We start from the raw sequence: 23,783 nt of genomic DNA, 5'->3' as shown, positions 1-23,783 counted from the left end.
GATTTATGTGAGTGGACAAAAAGCACTCATACAAAAGCACAACCTTTGTGATTCGTTTTTCTCCCTGTGGTATAATTACTTTTCAGAAATGTTCTTGTTTATAATGGTCAAAGTGCTTCAAGTGAAAAAATAAAAGATTGTGCAACAGGGCAATACTATACAGACCTAGCATGGCGTTAGGTTAACATCTTAAAATAAGTCCTTTCAGAAGATTTAACCCCCTCCATCTTTATTCTTCCTTGTAGAGTTCTCATTTTAACCTTGCATAGTTCTCATTTCAAGGTCAAATACTTTTTGGAATAACATGAATATAAATAAAATAAAGCTGGATTTTTAAACCTTTATAATCAAGTCATAATTTAAGTAAGATGTCTTTCCTAGGAAGGAGTTTTATTCACAAGAAATATTTAGGTCACTCCTGTTGTTTACAGTAGAGGCACAATTGCTGCTTTTTTAAGACTTAGACATAAATTAAATTCAAATTAGCTCAATGTTCTTAAAGCTCTTCTCATAGCCAAGAAGTTGGGGTAGGGGTTTTTTTTTCCTTTCAAGCCATTATTTGACATTATTCAGTTGCAACAGAGACATGAAATTGAATTCTAATAACAATAAGTAATTTAGAGGCAGATTGTGTGATTTGAATTGTTGCTATGGGAACTGAATGAAAGTGTATAACAAAATTCAATCTTTAATTTAAATAAATCCCTCAGTAATTTCATTTACTTAAAAACTATCCCAAAGGGGAAAGGAGCATAATGCTAGCAAGTGTTAGGTAGCATGATAGCTGTTTGTATCATAAAATGGATTCAAAATATGAAGGAAGTGTAATGCCACATAGTGAATCCAGTTGGCACAGTCAATAAATGGTGCATGTACTTTGGATGTTCCCTGATCCTGAATGAATACAAGTAGGGAAGGATGAGGAGTTCCTTCCTGTAACCCTAAAATCTGGAAACTTTTGTTCTTGTTATGACTGCCACTGCACTTGACCTGGAACAAGTCATTAAACCTCTACAAAAAAAGTATAAGACTGGTTATGTCATTACAAAATTTTAATGTCATTATGGATTTATAAAATAAATATAAGCATTTCATTTTAAAACTTAAAATTTTGTTTTGTGATCTAGAAAACCTAGAAAACCATGGAATTCTGCTAAAGTACCTGCTTCAAAACCAAATACTTTTGAAAAGTACTTTGTTTAGTAGTATTTCCATAAGTTTTTAAAAATTAAATTTTCGCTAAGTACAAGTTATACTAAAATGGAATGGGCATGTTCTGAAATATATCAACAAATAATCAAAAGAATATTTAGCCCTAGCTGGTTTGGCTCAGTGGGTAGAGCATTGGCCAGTGGACTGAAAGGTCCCTGGTTCAATTCCAGTCAAGGGCACATGCCTGGATTGCAGGCTCGATCCCCAGTATGGGGTGTGTAGGAGGCAGCCACGATCGATGATGTTTCTCTCCCATCGATGTTTCTATCTCACTCTCCCTCTCCCTTCCTCTCTGAAATCAATAAAAACATTTTTTTTTTAAAGAAAAGAATATTTAGCCCAGCTGGTGTGCCTCTGTGGTTGAGCATCGACTTATGAACCAGGAGTTCATGGTTCTATTCCTGGTCAAGGCACATGCCTGGGTTGCGAGCTCGATCCCCAATGTGGGGCATGCAGGAGTCCAGCCAATCAATGATTCTCTCTCATCATTGATGTTTCTATCTCTCTCTCCCTCCCCCTTCCTCTTTGAAACCAATAAATAAAAAATATATTTAAAGATTTTTTAAAAAAAGAATACTTATATAATAGGTTTTTATCATTGATGAAATGCAATTAACCAGTTAACTGCCACGATATTTTGAATTTAATTAAAAAAGGTAAGCCGAAACCGGTTTGGCTCAGTGGATAGAGCGTCGGCCTGCGGACTGAAAGGTCCCAGGTTCGATTCCGGTCAAGGGCATGTACCTGGGTTGCGGGCACATCCCCAGTAGGGAGTGTGCAGGAGGCAGCTGATCGATGTTTCTCTCTCATCGATGTTTCTAACTCTCTATCTCTCTCCCTTCCTCTCTGTAAAAAATCAATGAAATATATTTTAAAAAAAAAATAAATAAAAAAAAATAAAATAAAAAAGGTAAGCCACTTGCATCTATAGATGCTTATGGTGTACAAATAGTTAATACCATGTGAAAGTATGGCAGTAGTTACATCAGTGTTGTATAAATGTTGACTATACCATACACTATACCTTTGAGCAATTAGAAATGTATTTGATTTCTTCAGAATCTCATCTAATATTTTAGAATAAACAACTTTTTATATATCTATATGATCTTTGTCCTTGAAATTTTTAATGCCTACTTAATAGTCCATTGAGTTATAACCCCAATAGCTGGATATCTAAACTATTTGCTAAGTTTTACTTTTATAAATAACTAGAGGCCCTGTGCACAAAATTTGTGCACTTGGAAGGGTCCCTCAGCCCAGCCTGTACCCTCTCGCAGTCTGGGAGCCCTTAGGGAGTGGGCCTAAGCCAGTAGTTGGACATCCCTCTCGTAGTCCAGGACCCCTCGCTCCTTACCACTCGCTGCTCCTTACCACTTAGCTCGCTGCTCCTTAGTACTGCCGTGGAGGTGGGCCATTGTGCTCACCAGCCGTGAGCCTGGCTTCTGACTGAGCAGCACTCCCCCTGTGGGAGCGCACTGACCACCAGGGGGCAGCTCCTGCATTGAGCGTCTGTCCCCTGGTGGTCAATGCACATCATATCGACCGGTCGTTCTGCTGTTCAGTCGATTTGCATGTTAGCCTTTTATTATATAGAATAATAAAAAGCCTAAGCGACCATTATGGTAGAACAACCGGTCACTATGATGCACACTGACCACCAGGGGCAGATGCTCAATGTAGGAGCTGCCCCCGGTGGTCAGTGCGCTCCCACAGGGGAGCGGCCACTCAGCCAGAAGCCAGGCTCATGGCTGGCAAGCGCAGCAGTGGTGGCGAGAGCCTCTCCCACCTCCGAGGCAGCCCTAAGGAGCAGTGAGCCGAGTGGTAAGGAGCGAGCAGGCTGGTGGTAAGGAGTGAGGGATCCCAGATTGTGAAAGGGACATCCCCTGAGGGTCCCAGACTGCAAGAGGGTGCAGGCCAGGCTGAGGGATCATCCCCATCCCACCCCCAGTGCACGAATTTCGTGCACCGGGCCTCTAGTATAGGATAATACAGATAAGCATCATTAGAGAAGCATCAATTTCCTTCCCTCGTGAATTATTTAGTAAGGATTAAACTACTTGTGACATAATTGGGTTGAGAACTTCAACATTTTTATAGTTCTTGCTGTATGTTACCAAATCATTTTATAATGTCAGTATACAATGGCACAGAACAGTTTGCTTGAAGCCATTCCAGAACTGAGGTTTTATTAAAATATATTTCTGAAAATGATAACCAGTCATTTAAAATAGATTCACTGTGGCATCTTTAACAAATCATGATGAATTGAAGCAATTGAATTTAGTTAACTATTCATGTATGGTTTTCCTCTGAAAAATTTTTATAGAAAAAAATGTTAACCCTAGATATATTTTAGATCAGTACCTAACTAGGGTTATTGCATGCTATATGGAAAATATAATTCTCATTTTAATTTAGGAGATAATTATTGATAGTCCTTATCTGTAGCTCTAATTTAAACAGCCTTAGCTATTTTTCTAAAATTCTGTGTGCTGAGACAGTCATAGCACGTTAGGAAGTGTAAGAAAAACATAAAGAGACCATATGTCTAGCATTTGCATTTAAATTACAACTATATAATCAATCCATGCACTAAGACTTGTAACCTTGTATACCAGAGAGTACAATTCCCTTCTCTTCAGATTGCTTAGTACAATAGCCTAATAAAAGTCATTCTTTCACATCTAAGGGCATTCCTATTGCCCATTTCTAATTAAAAAGAGCCTGATTCTAGTATGTGGCCAGGGCTGAGTCATCTTTGGTATAAGGTCCTGGAGTACCAGTACATTCTTATACTTTGGCTTTTTCTTATAGACCAATAGAACTTTGTACGTAAGTCAGATTAGAGGAGATTAAAGTTTTCAAACTAGACTTAAAGTCCTGGGTGGTCTTATAAATAACATTAAAACACTCTTAAAGGCCGGTGTGGTTTTAGGATAGTCCTAAGGACACATACTCTTCCCCAGGCAGTCTGAGAAGACTTCTGCGGCCCAGGGAAATCTAGCCAGCCAGGAAACCATTTCTGGGTAAGAGAAATAGCTTCACAGCTCACCCAATATTTGGCTCCACTATTGGCCAAATTCTACGGCAACCACAAATCTAAACTAAATTTTAATATTAGCCTATCTTACATCTCATGTCTAAATTCTTTTATCTTCCTTTGAAAGACATGCCAAAATTATTCCCTAACTTGAGCAAAGCAATACCTGAAGGTCCCACGTCCATTTTTAAAATGTAATAAATGATACAACACTTTAATTCTACTTGATATAGAAATTGAAAGTTTAACAATATGATTGTAGTTTAAATTGTTTTGTTTTGTTTTCCTACTGTGTTTCTTTCCTAGCAAGCAGTAATAAATTGTAAGGAAGGACTAAATTATAAACTATTTTGGCATCAAATAAAACCAGTATTGGACAGGAAAAAGAAATAAAAAGTTTTGTTTATATGATACTTATTTTCTCTCTAGGAACATTTCATGGAAGTAATTCGAAACCAAGAATTTGTATTATTACCAGCCAATGAAATTGCAAAGCTCTTGGCCAGTGATGACATGAACATTCCTAATGAGGAGACGATATTGAATGCACTTCTTACTTGGGTCCGTCATGACTTGGAACAGAGACGGAAAGATCTCAGTAAACTCCTGGCTTATATTAGGCTACCTCTTCTTGCACCACAGGTAAACAATTTTTGAATATTTGAAAACAATGTCATAATTTCAACAAAATTGGAGTGTTCACTTTATGCTAATTACATTAATATATACTTGTGTCTAGTTTTTTTTTCTTACTATTCTATCCCATAGGGTTATTTTACGTATATTCCTATTAAGTGGGGTTTTTTAAAATATATATTTTTATTGATTTCAGAGAGGAAGGGAGAGGGAGAGATAGAAACATCAATGAGAAAGAATCATCTGCCCTGACCGGTTTGGCTCAGTGGATAGAGCGTCATTCTGCGGACTGAAGGGTCCCAGGTTCGATTCCAGTCAAAGGCATGTACCTTGGTTGCAGGCACATACCCAGTGGGGGTGTGCAGGAGGCAGCTGATTGATGTTTCTCTCTCATCGATGTTTCTAACTCTCTGTCCCTCTCCCTTCCTCTCTGTAAAAAATCAATAAAATATATTTAAAAAAAAAAAAAAAAGAATCATCCATCTGCTGCCTCCTGCACGCCCTCACGCCCACACTGGGGATCAAGCCCACAACCCGTGCATATGCCCTGACCTCAGGGAATCAAACCATGACCTCCTAGTTCCTAGGTCAGTGCTCAACCACTGACCCACGGAGGCCAGGCTTCTATTAAGTGTTTAAGTGAAAAGATAATGAGCTAAAAAAAAAATTCTGTTTATGTTCAACCCAGCAGATCTGGCTCTGTCAATTAAATAACCTAATTGCATCAATTAAGTAACATTGTTGCTTTGAGGTTAGTAATTTTATTTGACTCAGCTACAAACCTATCCTAGAAATTGAAGAATTAGTAAAGCTGCTAATAAAAGAAACACTGGATCCTAAGAACCAGAAAATTTAGATTATTTCCCTTGCCACAGTTAACTATTCACTAAATGCTGGATTTTGATGATACATAAATTAATGAGATATGATAATAGTTTCAGCTCTGAGATTCTAAAACCCTGTGACCTAACATATTCACGCACCTCAGTTTCTTCATCTGTCAAGTGGAGATAATATCCTCTCTGACCATCTCACAGGATTATTCTGAGGATCAGAAATAATGATCTGTGCTCTGTGAAATAAACTGTGCTATAAATAGTGGTATGGAGAGATCCAAGATGGCAGCGGACTAGGTGGCTGTTACACTCACCTCCTCCCAGGACAGACTGGAATTACAACTAAAATACAGAACAATCAGCCTGAATAACCAACTGAAGACTAGCTGGTTAGAAGTTTTATAACCAAGGATTTACAAAAGAAGCCACATCAAGATGTTAATGGCAAATGGTACCAGATATTAGGTAGACATATTGGTCAATGGAGCAGAATAGAGAGCCCAGAAATAAACCCATGCCTTTATATTCGACAGAAGCAAGAACATACAATGAGATAAAGACAGTCTCTTCAATAAATGGTGCTGGGAAAATTGGACAGATACATGCAAAAAATGAAATTATACCACCTTCTTACACCATACACAAGACTAAACTCAAAATGGATTAAAAACTTAAATGTGAGACTCAAAACTATACAAATCCTTGAAGAAAACATAGGCTGTAAAAACTTGGACATTTCTCATAGCAGTATTTTTTTCTGATATATCTCTTCAGGTAAGGAAAACAAAATAAAAAATAAATGGGACTACGTCAGGCTAAAAAGTTTTTGTACAGCAAAGAAAACTATCAAAAAAAATGAAAAGTCATCCCACTGAATAGGAGAACATATTTCCAATGAAACATCTTATAAGGGTTTAATATCCAAAATTTATAAAGAACTTACACAACTCAACACCAAAAAACAAACAATCCAATTAAAAATGGCAAAGGACCTGAATGTACACTTCTCCAAAGAGGACATACAGATGACCAATGGACATATGAAAAGATCTTAAACATCACTAATCATTAGAGAAATGCAAATTAAAACCACAATGAAATATCACCTCACACCTGTCAGAATGGCTATCCTATATAATAAAAGCCTAATATGCTAAGTGTTCCGTCGTCTGTTCAACCAATCAAAGCGTAATATGCTAATGATATGCTAAGGCCACTCAACCGCTCGCTATGATATGCACTGATCACCAGGGGGCAGACGCTCCAACCTGTAGGTTAGCTTGCTGCTGGGGTCCGGGAATCAGGACTGAACGAGATGGGCCGGACACACCCTGGAGCCCTCCCGTGGTCCTTCCATGGCTGGCCAACCTCCTGCATCCCTTTCCGGCCCCAATTGTGCACCAGTGGAGTCCCTTGGCCTGGCCTGCACCCTCTTGCAATCCAGGACCCCTCAGAGGATGTTGGAGAGCTGGTTTCAGCCCGATCCTGCTCAACGCGGGAGCCCCCTGGTGGTCAGTGTGCTCCCAGAGGGGGAGTGCTGCTCGGCCAGAAGTCAGGCTCACGGCTGGCAAGCGCAGTAGCAGTGGTGGGAGCCTCCCCGCCTCCGTGGCAGCACTCAGGATGTCCGAGGGGAGCGGGCCTAAGCCGGCAGTTGGACATCCCCCGAGGGCTCCAAGACTGTGAGAGGGCGCAGACTGGGCTGAGGGACTCCCCAAGTGCACGAACATTGTGCATCAAGCCTCTAGTCATCAATAAAGCAACAAACAATGCTGGCAAGGATGGGAAGAAAAGGGAACCCTCATGCACTGTTGGTTGAAATGCAGACTGGTGCAGCCATTGTGGAAAATAGTACAGAGATTCCTCAGAAAGTTAAAAATGGAACTGCCTTATGACCCAGCAATTCCACTTCTAGGAATATATCTGAAGAAACTGGAAGCATATCTATTTCAAAAGAATATATGCAACCCTATGTTCATTTCAGCATTAATTACAGTAGCCAAGATCCAGAAACAGCCCAAGTGCCCATTAATAGATAAGTGGATAAAAAAAGCTGTGGTACATTTACACAATAGAATACTACTTGGCTGTAGAAAAGGAGGAAATCTTCCCTTTTGCAACAGCATGGATGGACCTGGAAAGTATTATGCTAAGTGAAATAAGCCATAAAGACAAACACCATATGATTTCACTATGTAGACTCTAATGAACAAAACAAACAAACAAAATAGAAACAGACTCATAGATACAGAAAACAGACTGACAGCTGTCAGAGGGGAGGGTGATTGGGGGGCTAGGTGAAAAAGGTGAAGGGATTAAACAAAAAAACAAACAAAAACTCATAGACACAGACAATATTGTGCTTACCAGAGGGGAAAGCAAGGTGGGGGGATGTTGAAGAGGGTAAAAGGGGAATAAATGGTAAATGGTGATAGAAGGAGACTCAACTTGGAGTGGTGAACACACAACACAATATACAGATGATGTATTATAGAACTGTACACCTGAAATCTACATAATTTCATTAACTAGTGTCACCCCAATAAATTCAATGAAGTTAAACTAATAATAATGGTATGATTATTATCACTACTTTACAATTGAGAGATATCTAGTTGGTGTATTCAAGGCAATTTAGTCATAACATATTTACATGCAAAGTTTTCCCTTTTCTACAATTTTGACTGGGATATACAGAAATTTCCTCTGCATACTTTGCTGTGCATTTTGAGGCCTTGAATAGAGAAAAGGGCCTTGAAAGTAGAGCAAGAATGAGCTGTTACTGCTCAACTTTTTATTGTTGTTTAAAGTGCCATAAATTTTGTCCTGTTTGTATTTATCTTGAGGATTTTGTATTATTTCTAGCTGATGTGAGCAAAAGTTGCTGTTAGCTTTCTACCTCACAGAGGCAAAAACCAGTGCTGATGCTTGATAAGAAAGACCTTCCTCTTCAGAAAGAACGTTGTATGGGTTCATAGGAGTGAAGTGCATGTATTTCTGACAATTCAGGAAGAATAACATCATAAAATACTTCTCTCAAAATCAGATTTAAAGAAGAGTTATATTTTACTGATACCTAGCAGAATTTTTTTTTCTTATCCTTTTTAGATGAGAAAATATATAACCTAAAAAATTAGACTTTAAATATAATCTGGACAATTAAGTAGCCTGACAATTTACTTCAGTCCAGCCGTTTCAAGTATTTATGGTACTATTTTGCATGACCCTAAGAGGCCTTCAGATTTTCTGTTATCCAGGATACTGCTGATAATCATAGTCTTAAGATCTTAGACTTAAAAGGTACTTTGAGATCATTTAGTCTAACACCTAAATGAAGTAACAAACCAAAAAAGTAAAACCATATGGTCAAAATCACAGTGATTGCAGAATCACTTCTGCATTGTAGTTTTATTTGGTTTTCTACTTGACTAATATTATAGCGCTAATAAGACACTGAGATAGGACTCAAACTCAAGTAAAGTCTGTGCCTTTTCCATTGAACCATTCTGCCTCTTGTACATACTATGTGTAAAATTGCTGGGTGGGAGGAAGAAATAGATTAAAAAATAAATCTGTGATAGATATACCGGGGTAGGCAAAGTAGGTTTACAGTTGTGAGTACTCAAAACAATTTATTCTTGTATTATTATTTATTTATTATTGTATTATTATTATGAACCTACTTTTTTGCCCACCCCTGCATAAACATGGCATTATGAAAATAATCAGAGTAGCCCACCCAGACTGATGGTGGGGAAGCTGGGAGGACTTCCTGAAGTGTTACTCAATCTGCATCCTGAGTAAACCCAGAAGGGGCATGGCAGCCCAGGAGAGAGAGGCGATTGTACCTAGTTATCGAGTCGTGAGCAAATACGTCATGTGCTGGAGTTTGAAGATAGCTTGCCTGGCTAGAATGCAGAAATAAAAGGGCAGTGTTGAGAGATGAGGCTGGAGAGGGAAATGGACCAGATCAAGAAGATCCTCGAGTCATGGATTTCATTCTAAAAGCAATGAGGGAGCACTAAAGGGTTTTTAATAGGAAATAGCATAATTATCATTCCATTTCAGAAAGATCCTATAACTGCATTGTAGAGAATAGATTCAAGAGGTCAAAGTAGAAACCCATTAGGAAGGCCATTGGATTCACACAGTAAGCATTCTGTGGCAGTCGAGATAGAGAAATTATCAGGCTCAAGAGCTATTTAGGAGGTAAAACTGATACAGCTTAATGTCCCGTTGAATGGTGGGGGGTAAAAAAATAACAGCGGTCTAAAGTGATCCTGATTTGTGTAACTAAGTTAATGAAGGTGCTGTCACTTAAGAAAAAAGGTACAGGGTGAAGAGCTGCTTTTGAAGGTGGGAAAGGAAGTGGAAGAATCATGTTCCCAGAGCTTCTCGACACTTTTATATTCTTAGAGTCTAAGAAATTTTTAAAACTTCCTAAAGAGATTCAAGTTCAAGAAGGAGGAAATTTTGCCCTGGCCAGTGTGACTTAGTTGGTTGAGCATCATCCCATGCCCCAAGAGGACACGAGTTCAATTCCCAGTTAGGGCACATGACTGGGTTGTGGGCTCGATCCCCAGTCAGGGCATATACAAGAATCAACCAGTAAATGCATAAATAGATGGAACAACAAATCCATTTTTCTCTCTCTCTTTCCCTTCCCCTCTCTCTAAAATCAGTAAATAAAAAATAATAATAATAAAATAAAAGATAGGAAAAGGGGCTGGGGGATGGGTGAAATAGGTGATGGTAGTCAAAAGGTACGAACTTCCAGTTATAAAATAAGTAATTCCTGGGGATGTAATATACATCCTATATAATAAAAGCTTAATATGCTAAGTGTCTGATCATCCAGTCCTCTGTTCAACCAATCAAAGCGTAATATGCTAATGATATGCCAGGGCCGCTCAACTGCTGGCTATGACGTGCACTGACCACCAGGGGCAGACAGTTGACCAGTCGACCAGTCAATGATGTGCACTGACCACTAGGAGGCAGATGCTCCAACCAGTAGGTTAGCTTGCTGCTGGGGTCTGGCCAATTAGGACTGAGTGAGATAAGCCAGACACACCCTGGAGCCCTCCTGCTGCCCCTTCCCCCAGTCGGCCCCACCCCCAGTTGGCCCCTAACACCCCGACTGGGGGTAGAGCCGGCCAGCCAACCAACCACGGCCCCTACCCCCAGCCAGCCCCGTCCCTGATGGGGGCCCATCGGGGGTGGGGCCGGCTGGCCCCCCACAAATTCGTTCACCGGCCCTCTAGTAGTTAATAATACTGTAGTGTATATTTGATCATTACTAAGCAAAGAGCTCTAAAAAATTCTTCTTGCAATGGACATAGACAACAGTGTGGTGATGGCCAAAGGAAAGGGGGAGGGCTGGGTGGAGAGGTCTAGGTGGGGAGGGGATGGGGACATCTGTAATAGTGTCAACAATAAAAATAAATAAACAAAAAGTTCTCCTTGCAAGAAAAAAAAAAACGTGTCACTGTAGTGATCATTTTGTAATATATACATATATCAAATCATTATATTCTAAAGCTAATGTGTTATGTCAATTATATCTCAATAAAAAATTTAAAGGATACAAAAGCATGACAATTATTTAAACTGTCCAATACCTATCAAATAATAAATGACTAATGTTTTTAAAAATTGCCATTAAGTCCAGTTAGCTTAGAATTTACTTTTGTGAATAGTTTCTTTCTCAATGAAATGCTCTATTTAGCCTAGCTAGAAAGGGTTCAACTTACATAGAGTAATTTTATTGTAGTATCTCCCAGTAGATCCTTAAAATCATATAGGAAATAATATATATAATTGTAATTCTCTGCCAAATAATCATTTTAGTGTGACCTTTTCAAAAACTTATTTTTTTGGGGGTGGTGGTGGTGGTGGTTGGTGGTGGGTGAAAAACTCTTAATAATCCAGAAGACAAGTGCTTGTGGTCATTTTATTTTACCTTTAAAAGCATCCAAATTTTTCTCTTTGATCAAATTTTAAATCATGTAAATACAAATACTAGGGCATATATACATTACTTAAAAGATTTTGACACCTAAATTCTTAATGTTCCCAATGTATATAGCCTGTACTGCAAATATCTTGGCCTTCATAAGTCAGTTCTCAATTCTCACTGTTGTTTCTTACTAAAAGTCAAAAATATAAAATGAGTTTGTATTTATCTTTAGCATTCTTTTAATTTGCAAATTTTTTAATACCAAAACATTTTTTAAAGCCTATAGAGTTCATAAATCATTCACATTCTATTTTGGAGGGAGGACAGTTTTAGAGAAATAATCATATGCTGAACAAGTATATGAGTAAAGATAAAAGTTTACAAATTGAAAATATTTCTTCTATTTTATAAATGCTTTCATTTTAAGAATTTGCCATTCTTTTATGGCAGAGAAGGCACATAGTATTCACCTAAAATGCACAGTATACATGAGTCTGTATTTTGTAGTTATCTCTCAGTGCCTTCTGATTTCCATATCGTATCTAGTACCTTCCAGTTGATTAATCTGATACTTGAATTAATAGCTTCATATTTTCTTCTATTACTTTTATCTCTCTACAGAAATATAATCCCTTTGGGAGGAAAAAATATAATTAGTTCCATCCTATATAATAAAAGACTAATATGCAAATCAACCAAACGGCAGAATGACCAGTCGCTATGATACGCACTGACCACCAGGGGGCAGACGCTCAATGTAGGAGCTACCCCCTGGTGGTCAGTGCACTTCCACAGGAGGAGTGCCGCCCAGCCAGAAGCTGGGCTCACTGCTGGTGAGCGCAACAGCGGTGGCAGGAGCCTCTCCTGCCAGTGTAGCAGCACTAAGGATGTCCCACTGATGGCAGTTGGACATCCCTTGAGGGCACCTGGGCTACGAGAGGGTGCAGGCCAGGCTGAGGGACCCCCCCACCCCCCGCCCAAGTGCACGAATTTCGTGTACCAGGCCTCTAGTTTGTTCATAATTTATAGACTGTCAGCATGCTAAGAAATATGTTTTACTTAAAATTGCTGTAACTATTAAGTCTCTCAAGATTACTTTCTACAATTTTTTTCACATTTAGTTTATTTAGAAAGGATTAAAGTAATTATTTATAATAGAAGCAATATAAACATTAATATTAATATAAATGAGCCAACTCAGTACATATTCATTAATGGTTTCTGGAAAAGTATAACTATTTTGTGTGCATAGAAGAAATATGGAATAATTAATACCAAAATGCATACTCTAACATAGGTCCTGAGACAGATGTCTTACTTTGGCTTTTTGGCCTTCAGTGTTCTGTTCTCTGTTTCCAAATGTCACAAACTTTCTTACAGTGACTTTTGTTAGAAGCTTCCTTTTCTTCCATTATCAAAATATGAACATATTCTCAACATTGTTAGTCATTAAGGAAATGCAAAGTAAAACCGCATTTCCCACCCACTCAAATGTCTAAAATAAAAGGAGATGGTCACATTTGTTGGTGAGAATGTGAAGAAACAGGAACTCTTATATATTGCTGACGGGAATATAAAATGATGCAGCCACCTTGGAAAACAGTTTGGCAGTTTCTTAAAACATTAACATAAATTTACCATATGACCCTGCAATTCTACTCCTAGATATCTACTCAAAAGAAATGAAAACATAAATACTTATAAAAAGACTTGCACACAAATGTTCTTAACAGCTTTATTCATAATGGCCAAAAACTGGAAACAACCTAAGTGTCCATTAGCTGGTGAACAGATAGACAAATGTGGCATATCCATACAATGGAATATTATTCAACAATAAAAAGAAATGAAGTACTGATACATGCTATACATGGATGGACCTAAAAAAATAAGCTAAATGTTTTAAAAAGCAAGGCATAAGAGATCACATATTGTATGATTCTGTTTACATAAGACATCTAAAAAGGCAAATCTATTAAGACAGTTTGGTGCCTGGGACAGGAGATGGGAACAGAGATTAAGAGTAAATAGGCATGATCTAATTGAGGTGATGAAAATGTTCCTTCCAAAACTGTTTTAAGGTAATGGTTGCACAACTTGGTAAATTTGCTAAAAACCACTGAATTATATACTTGAAATGGTGCATTATGTGATGTGTAAAATACACTTTATCTTATCAAATGCAATACTGTACGGTATCAAAAGGAAGACCAGGAAGGTCTTTTTTGAGGATTACAAGAATTGTTGAGGCTCAGGAAGTCTATTGCAGTAATTATTAATTGCATTAATAACATAAAGGACAAAAAGCCATATGATCATATCAATAGATGTGTAAAGGGTATTTGAGGAAAATTTTAGCAATCATTCTTAATATTAAAACTTTAAAGTAGAAAGGTAGAGAAGAAAACAACCTAGATATAATAAAGGTGAGTTACTAAATGCTATAGCAACTATTATCCTAAATAGTGAGATACTAAAGCAATATCAATTCAAACCAGAAACAAAAATACTCTATATTGCTCAATGTCATTATTCATCAGAGAAATGCAAATTAAAACCACAGTGCGCTATCACCTTTCACCTGTCAGAATGGCTATCATCAATAATTCAGCAAACAAGTGTTGGCCAGGATGTGGTGAAAAGGGAATCCTCCTGCACTGTTGGTGGGAATGCAGATTGGTGCAGCCACTGTGGAAAGCATATGGAGTTATCTCAAAACATTAAAAATGAAACAGACTTCTGGGAATTTATCTGAAGAAACCCAAAACACTGATTTGAAAGAATATATGTGCCCCTGTGTTCACTGCAGCATTATTTATGGAAGCAGCTCAAGTGTCTATCAGTAGATGAGTGGATAAAAAAGCTGTGATACATTTACACAATTAAACACTGCTTGGCTGTTAAAAAAAAAAAAAAAACCACGAAGGAAATTGCCTGGGTTGAGTGTCATTCTATAAACCAAAAGGTGGTGGGTTCAATTCCCAATAAGGGCACAAACTCAGGTTGCAGTTCAATCCCTGGTGTGTATGGGAGGCAACCATTCGATATTTCTCTATTCCTTCATCTCTCTAAAAATCAATAAAAACATATCCTAGAGTGAGGATTAAAAGAAAAGAAAGAAATCTTACCCTTTGCAACAGCATTATGCTAAGTGAAATAAGCCAGTCAGAGAAAGATGAGTGCCATATGATTTCACTCATATGTGGCATCTGATGCACTAACAAGCAAAATAGAGATGACTCAAAAATAAAAAGCAGGCTGACAGCTGTGGAGGAGAGAGGGCTGGTGGGGGGTGGAGGGATTGAGCAAAAGAGAAAAAAATTCATGGACACAGACAACAGTGTGGTGATTGCCAGGGGAAGGGAAATGGGAGAAAATTAGTAAATAAACTTAATGCAGTTCCTATTAGAATTCCAACAGGGTCAGGATGATGGAGGGGAATTAGATAAATTTCTCTCAAGTTTATATGGAAAGTAAATACTCAAAAATAGCCAAGAAAACTGTGAAATGAACAGTGAGGGTCGATTTATATCAGGTAATCAGACATGCTATAAAAACACTAAAAATATAAGGTATTAGAATGGAAATAGATAAATCAGATCAATGGAACAGAATAAAGAATCAAAAAAAATAAATCTCATATATCCTGAGACTATTTCTGAGAATGTAATGTACGACCAAGGTTCAATTCAGTTGGAAATGACAGAGGTTATTTAATAAATGGTATTCATACAGAACTGGCTAGCCACCTGGAAGAAAATAAAAATATTTTTCAACTCATACTGTTCAGAAATTCACTTTTTAAAAGGAAGGGTGTATGCATTTACATAAAACTACATAAGTAAAAAAGTAGGATTCAGTGACTCACAAAGGATTTTAATTATTTTAAAACCAGTTAGAGTTCTTTGCCCCTTAAGAAATTGGTAAGTTTGTTTTTGCTGTTGTTTGAAGATTGTTTTGAGAGGACAGATAAATGCAGTTTAATTAGTCAACTTATAATTATTCTTCTTCAGTAAAAATGATTTATAATTAAGAAAGTAAAATTATTTATTTTGGAAAATATAGAAAAGTCGTGAAAAAAAATACTTTTAAAAAAGCACCATTTTCCCTACTACCCAGAGGTAAACACTATTAAGATTTGAGAGCATACCATGTATCCCTCACAGTTTTTTATTTTTAATGAAATTTAAAATGTGAATCTTATAAATGTTGCATTTTTTACTTAAAAATAGGTGTCCAGACTTGGATTTTTTAAAAGTGAAATCATTTCCATTTGTGAACTATATAGTTTATTCTTTTGCCCTTCCTATTTTCTTGGTCATTCGGTTTACATATAACTTTTTTTTTCTAGTTCCTGGCAGACATGGAAAATAATGCACTTTTTCGGGATGATATAGAATGTCAGAAACTAATTATGGAAGCAATGAAGTATCATTTATTACCAGAGAGACGACCCATGTTACAAAGTCCTCGGACAAAACCTAGGAAGTCAACTGTTGGTACATTATTTGCCGTTGGAGGAATGGATTCAACAAAAGGTATTAAACAATCTTTTATTTGTGGAAAATTAATTTTAATTAGTAATAAATATGGCCAAGGAGCTCTTTGGGAAAATGGCTGGCTCTAACATTGGGGTAGAAAAAGTACAAGATAAACCTAGAACATTTTGTAGAACCAGAAAGTAAGAAGTGCCCAAAGAATGATGGAGACAGATCAAGGAATACAGTTTGTAGGGGCTACCACTGTCCAATCTAGGATAATTTCAGCATCAAAAATATATAATGTAGTTAAAAGATTACAACCTCTTAAATCAATAAGTGTTCATGACCACACTGATTCAAATAAAGAAGGGTGAAGGGCAAGCTCCTCCTTATAATAGAATGCCAACTAATAAATTTGGAAACAAAGATGGGATTCGAAAAATCACCACATGGCAACCACCATAATAACTAATTCAGTCGAAAGTTATCAATGGATGCTGAGACTAGTAGGTGAAAGTTTGAGAACAGGATATTTAGTCTCAAAGGATCTCCCAACCACTTTCTTATTAGTTACAAAGGGTAAAATCATATCTTTACAGTGGAGAGACCTGGCACACCACCTTAACCAAGTAACCAAAGGTCTTATTGCCAGTATATGTATTATGTACCTGTTACTGGTACTTAGCTTTGTAATCGTTCCTAGCACCGCTTGTTCCCCTCTATCTTTCTCTCTCTTTTTCAAGCTTTTACCTGTTATCTCTATATTAATTATGCTCTCTAACTTTATTTTATTCTTATAATTCTAGCTTGTATAAAATGTACTGTTTTATCTTCAACTTTCACCTCAAACTTTGTGTGTTCAAATCTTCTCTGACCTGTCTCCCAGACTTGAAAACTTGGATTCGTAGTTCAGTGTTCCTCAGTGGATACCAACTCTGGTGTCTACTCATTTCAGTAGATAGACATTTATTGGAAGGCTACTGAGAAATAGGCAGGAGCTATATCCACTGTCCCTTCTTTATAAATCCTGCTTTCAATTTTAAATCCCAGTTGCAAGCATCCATTTGACTACATTTAGCTCAGTCTTTAGTCCTAAACCTCCAAGGGCAAAGACAATGTATATCTGTCTTTTCAGCTTTCTGGGAGATGGGTTCCTGCCCCTCATCAAGGCTCATACAAACAGTGTAAAATTCCCCAAGCGTGAGAATGGGACTCAGGTTCTAAGTACGCAGAGTAAACAATATATATCTACTGTCGCTCCCCGCCCCCAGTCACCAAGTGACTTCTTTCAAATGGGTCTTATTCTTCCACATTTCCATTGCTACCTTTCTAATTCCAGGTAGCCTCCTGTCAGCCCACGTATTTTGACCATGTTAATTTATGTTGTTCGTGTGTGCCAGGCATTTATTCTAAGCACTTGACCTATATCATTTTATCTTCATAGCAACTTTCAGAGCTGATTGTTATTATTACCCTCTTCTGTAGATGAGGATACAGAGAGAGAACTTAAGTAACTTTCCAGGATCACAAAACTAATTAGTGACGGAGTGAGGATTCAAACAGTACTCTCTGCTTCGTTAACTCTTCTGTTAACATGCCATTATCCTGCTCAAAAGCTCCAGCAATTATCATCTCTTACCACATAAAGTGTAAATTTTTCTTTCTAGATTTCAAGGCTTACTGTAATCTGGCCCTTGTAGCTTGACCAACATTATTTCAAGTTTTTCTTAATAATACTCTGACCTTCCATTATATTCAAGCTATCTTCCTGTGCTTTATCTTATCTATACTAATAAAAAGGTAATATCAAATTGGTCACAACGCCCTCACAGTCATGACTGGATATGCTAATTAGTCACGACCAGTATGGAAATTGACCATCACTCCAACACACAAGATGGCCGCCCCTGTGTGGCCATAAGATGGCCTGCAGGGGAAGGCAGTTGTGGGTGATCAGGCCAGCAGGGGAGGGCAGTTGGGGGCAACCGGGCCTGCAGGGGAGGGCAGTTGGGGGTGACTGGGCCAGTAGGGGAGGGCAGTTGGGGGCGATTGGGCCGACAGGGGAAGAGTTCGGCGTCGATCAGGCTGGCAGGGGAGTGGTTACGGAGTGATGAGGCTGGTAGGCAGAAGCGGTTGGGGCAATCAGGCAGGCAGGCGAGTGGTTGGGAGTCAGCAGTCCTGTCCAGATTGGAGAGGGTGGGCTGGGGGACACCCCCCCCCCAGCATGAATTTTGTGCACCAGGCCTCTAGTTCTTTATAAAGAAAAGCTGTTCATGTTAGTTGAATAGTAGTCTGCTCATGGGGTTCTTGATCCGTCATGTATCTGTTTAGTATAGAGCCAACACATAAACTGGGGATGGTTCTAAATAGCCACTAAGAAAATGTTATATTTGTGCCTACTATTTTTAAAAGTTAATTATTCGGTATAAATTAGGGAAGGTCTAAACCTTTATGTAGAATTTTGCAATTGTTAGGATTTTCTTATGCTTTGAGATATATAAGATATATGTTTCAGATAGTGTTTTAAGACTTTATGTAAGATTATGTTTGATATTAGCAAAAGAATTTTAGTTACCAATTTATAAGACTATGATACTGGTTCATTAACTAGATATAAAAAATAAATTAAAATCAAAATGAAATAAATATTTCTTAAATCCATTAGCAAGGAAAATACATTAATGAAGGAATAGTTTTAAGATCAAATTTAAAGTGATGAGTCAAGTATACCATTACATAAAATAATCTGAGTGTATGAGTAAAATCTCCTTATAGCTAAAAATTACAAAGAAAGACTGTTCAGCCCTAGTTGGTTTGGCTCAGTGGATAGAGCATCGGCCTGCGGACTGAAGGGTCCTGGGTTTGATTCCGGTCAAGGGCATGTACCTCAATTGCAGGCTTTCCCTGGTCCAGGCCCTGGTTCTGGGCACATGCAGGAGGCAACCAATCGATGTGTTTCTCTCACATCGATATTTCCCTCTGTCTTTCCCTCTCTCTAAAAATATCCTCAAGTGAGAATTTTAAAAAAAGACTATTCAAATTCAAAAGTATTTTTGAACAGCTACTATGTACAAGGGAGTCTACTTTATGGCCCTGTGAAAATATAGAGATGGAAAGAGACTTGGTATTTATTTAAAATAACCTAAAATTTTTATAGAGTGAATAAAAAAATAATGAAAACTACAATAATGAGAAAATGTGATAACATATATAATAAAACTATTTCTAAATTTTAGGAGATTATCAATAATATTGGTGCTCTGATGACCTAATTGCAATAAATTCTTTAGGATAAATGTTTGCCCTGACTGGTATTCTATAAGAATAGCACTGATTGCATGTTATATTAGAAGCTTAGAAGAGGGGAGTAAAGTAGACACTAACTAAACTTTGTAACTGAGGGGTTGGGTTTTTTTCCCCCTTAACTCCACTGGTCTCACTTCATAAATAAAACATGAGTTCTTTGACTCCTCCAATTCTTACAAAAATGTAGACGCCATCAGATAGTTATTTCCTAAACTTCCCACGCTCAGTTCCCAAAGCACATGATCCATATGCTCTTGTCCTGGTTGCAGTAGAATGTGTGTCCTCTCCCTCCCCCTGTGAAACCAGCCCCTTACCTATGCTCTGATATTACCCTTCCCTGTCTCTCAGGATCCCGTCATCTCCTGTATCTTCAGCTTCTCTCCTTATAACTAGATCCTTCCCATTACCTTTTAAGCAAACTCAGGTTTTTTCAATTTTAAAAGCAAAGCAAGGCAAAACCTCCTTCAACCCATCTGGTAATTTCTATCTTTCTCTTCTCCCCTTTATAGCCAAACTTCGAAGAATCATCTGTGCTCACAGTCTCCATTTCCTCCCCTCCCAATCCTCTTAACCACTCAATCAAAGGACTCTCCTTAAAGTCACCAATGACCTCCACGTAGCCAATCCAGTAATACTTTTTAGTTTTCATCTTACTTGGCCCTCTCAGTCGCATTTGACACTGTTCATAGTCCTCCCTGCTATAAACTTTTTTTCCTTTTGCTTTCATGACACTAAACTACCCTGCTTTTCCTCCCATTTCTAGCTAATGCTTCTCAGCCTTTTTTGACAAATAATTTTCTTTTACTTGATCTTTTAATACTAGAGCATAATATGTGCCCTGGAGAATAAATAGTAAGAGATGAATGTCCTGGTGTATGCCCTGGAGAATATTAGCAGACAGGGTCAGAGTTAATAGCAGGGGCCAGATCATGCAGGGGCTTACTGGACTATAATAAAAGTATTATTGTCAGTGCTAATAAAATTATACTTTTATCTGTATAATGTCATAAAATACTCAGTCATGGTGAAATTTTTATTTATATAATTTTATGTATTACCATTAAGGAGCAACAAGCATTGAAAAGTATGATCTCCGTACCAATATGTGGACTCCTGTAGCAAATATGAACGGGAGGAGACTGCAGTTCGGTGTTGCCGTGTTAGATGACAAACTGTATGTGGTTGGAGGAAGAGATGGACTGAAGACTTTGAATACTGTAGAATGCTACAACCCCAAAACAAAGACCTGGAGTGTGATGCCTCCTATGTCCACACACAGGCATGGCCTTGGTGAGTATCACTGCAGATTTGTTCCTAAGTTAGGATTAGGCCTCCACGGCATGTTTACATTCTGTACCAGGCAGAGAAGACCAGTGTGGCAGCTGCTGAGTCAGAAGAGGCACCAGCATTTCTTCACATGTTCTCTCTTACCTGAGGAGTTAGGAGCAGAGGAAACAAGCAAGTACATAAATGTCCATGTGCAACTAACACAAGTAAAACATGAATATTTTAGTGTAGCATGATGGACTGTTGTATTTTGTGTTGACAATTAGTATTATCTAACCTAATTGAAATGATTATTTAAACATCTTTAGCATTATTGTGTTTTATTTATTAAGCACAAATGAGTAAAACCCAGAAAAATTTAAAGTGGCACAGAGAAGGCAATGATAGAGACTTTTTATTTTTGAATTCAATAATTCACTGTTGGTCCTCAAAATACTGCCTCTCAAACTTTTTTAAATATATTTTTAGACTTTTTTTTTTAATCCTCATCCGAGGATATTTTTCCATTGAGTTTTAGGCAGAGTGGAAGAGAGAGGGAAAGACAGAGAGAGAAACATCGATTGGTTGCCTCCTGCCTGTGCCCTGACCAGGGCCCGGGCTGGGGCGGAGCCTGCAACCAAGGTACGTGCCCTTGACCGGAATCAAACCCAGGACCCTTTGGTCCTCAGGCTGACGCTCTATCCACTGAGCCAGGGGCACTCTAAAACTTTTAAGACCAGAGCTATAGTGCTGTTTCTCCCCCTCACTCACCCACCTGTCTACCAAGAAGAGCTGTGAGTAAACCAGATGTCTACATCATAAATTTTTGCTTAGTTAAATTTGCATGTTTAAGATTCATTGTACTTATATTTCAATTAGAAACGTAATTTTTAAGTCATTCTTGTCTTGTAGGTGTGGCCGTATTGGAAGGTCCCATGTATGCAGTTGGAGGGCATGACGGCTGGAGCTATCTGAACACAGTGGAAAGATGGGACCCTCAGGCACGCCAGTGGAATTTTGTTGCCACTATGTCCACTCCCAGGAGCACAGTAGGTGTGGCAGTACTAAGTGGCAAGTAAGAAAATATTTAAAGTTCTCTTTAAAACAATAAACTAAATTTATTAAGCTAGTAGAGGCCCAGTGCATGAAATTCGGGCACTGGGTGGGGGGGAGTCCCTCAGCCTGGCCTGCACCCTCTGGCAGTCCAGGAGCCCTTGGGGGATGTCCAACTGCCACAGAGGTGGAAGAGGCTCACCAGCTGTGAGCCCAGCTTCTGGCTGAGCAGCACTCCCCCTTTGGGAGTGCACTGACCACCAAGGGGCAGCTCCTGCATTAAGCGTCTACCCCCTGGTGGTCAGTGCACATCATAGCAACCGGTCGGTTCTGCCTTTAAGTTGATTTGCATATTAGCCTTTTATTATATAGGCCATTGGTCGGCAAACTGCGGCTCGCGAGCCACATGCGGCTCTTTGGCCCCTTGACTGTGGCTCTTCCTAAGCCTTAGGAGTACCCTAATTAAGTTAATAACAATGTATCTACCTATACAGTTTAAGTTTAAAAAATTTGGCTCTCAAAAGAAATTTCAGTCGTACTGTTGATATTTGGCTCTGTTGACTAATGAGTTTGTCGACCACTGATATAGGCTATTATCTCCAACTTCAAAATATACATAAATAAGTCACAAAAGGGAAATACTTAGAATGATGTAAACAAATTGTTTAAATAGTCTCTTTTATAAGAGTTCTGATATAAATATCTCAGCAGTAAGTTGAAGTGTGCAGCCTTAGTGAAGAAAGTCCTGCTACTATTTAGATGCAGTGGTGCTTCACTCACCCCAAGAAGAGTGTGTGCTCACTCATCAACCAGTGTTTTCTAAGGTTGCTTTAACAAAGTTTGCAATGTTTTAACTATTTTTTTAATATATTTTTTTATTAATTTTAGTGAGAAAGGGAGAGGGAGAGAGAGAGAGAAACATCAATGATGAGAGAGAATCATTGATCAGCTGCTTCTTGCACATCCCCTACCAGGGATCCAGTCTGCAACCTGGGCATATGCCCTGATGGGGAATCGAACCATGATGTCATGATTCATAGGTCTATACTCAACCACTGAGCCACTCTGTCAGGGCTGTTTTAACTATTTTGTTGGTGTCCATTTTCAGTATATATTCAGAATCTGGAAAAATAGAAACTATGTTTTTAGTTTTCAAAAAACATATGCAGTTGATTGAAAAAATTATTCATCTTTACCACTCCTTTGTGATTTAGAACAAATCATACAAGTCATTCAGAAAAAGTTAAGAACCATATGATTTCACTCATATCTATAATAATCTACACTAATAAAAGAGAAACATGGTAATTAGCATACGACCGCTACCCTTTTCATTGGCTAATCAGTGAGTATATGCAAATTAACTGTCAGCCAAGATGGCGGCCGGCAGCCAGGCACTGAAGTGAGCAGGGAGGCTTGCTTGCTGCGGACTCCAACGTTCCCCGCCTCACTTGCAGGCCTCTCAACTGCAACTCTAAGCAACTATGTACTATGTTGCAAATAAGAAGATAAACAAAACCCCAGAAACCAGCCGCACTGAAAGCCAGTGGACCGAAACTTTGTATCGATGTTTTCAGCAGCGAGGCCTCAGAGCTAAAGCTGGCCCAGAATAAAAAAAAAAAAAAAGAAAAGAAAACAAGGAGTGGTTGGAAGCTTTAGTCACTTGCCAGCCAGAAAACAGCCCTCAGCCCCTCACCCAGACTGGCCAGGCACTTCAGTGGGGACCCCCACCTTGATCCAGGACACCCTTCAGGGCAAACCAGCCGGCCCCCACCCGTGCACCAGGCCTCTATTCTATATAGTAAAAGGGTAATATGCCTCCCAGCACCGGGATCAGCGTGACAGGGGGCAGTGCCCAAACCCCCTGACCCCTGCGGCTCTGTGTGTGACAGGGGCGGGGCCACAACCTCCCTATTCGCCCTGCTCTGTGCCTGATAGGGGGGAGCTCCCCAATCCCCTGATTGCCCTGTGGCTCTGTGTGTGACAGGGTGCAG

At 38.7% G+C, this 23,783-nt stretch overlaps 1 protein-coding gene across 1 annotated transcript in view; it reads left to right on the top strand.

The window, feature by feature from the left end:
• KLHL5 (kelch like family member 5) overlaps positions 1 to 23,783 on the top strand; it is a 55,746-nt gene that overhangs the window by 17,003 nt on the left and 14,960 nt on the right. Inside the window, exons 5-8 of the mRNA XM_006088508.3 lie at positions 4,685 to 4,897; positions 16,035 to 16,221; positions 20,536 to 20,760; positions 21,649 to 21,811. Of these exons, the coding sequence (XP_006088570.1) occupies positions 4,685 to 4,897; positions 16,035 to 16,221; positions 20,536 to 20,760; positions 21,649 to 21,811 (788 nt within the window). The remainder of the gene's footprint in view (positions 1 to 4,684; positions 4,898 to 16,034; positions 16,222 to 20,535; positions 20,761 to 21,648; positions 21,812 to 23,783) is intronic.

Source organism: Myotis lucifugus, unplaced genomic scaffold (assembly GCF_000147115.1).
Source record: "Myotis lucifugus unplaced genomic scaffold, Myoluc2.0 scaffold_48, whole genome shotgun sequence".
Taxonomy (NCBI): domain Eukaryota; kingdom Metazoa; phylum Chordata; class Mammalia; order Chiroptera; family Vespertilionidae; genus Myotis; species Myotis lucifugus.
This window is presented reverse-complemented; position numbering and strand designations above follow the sequence as displayed.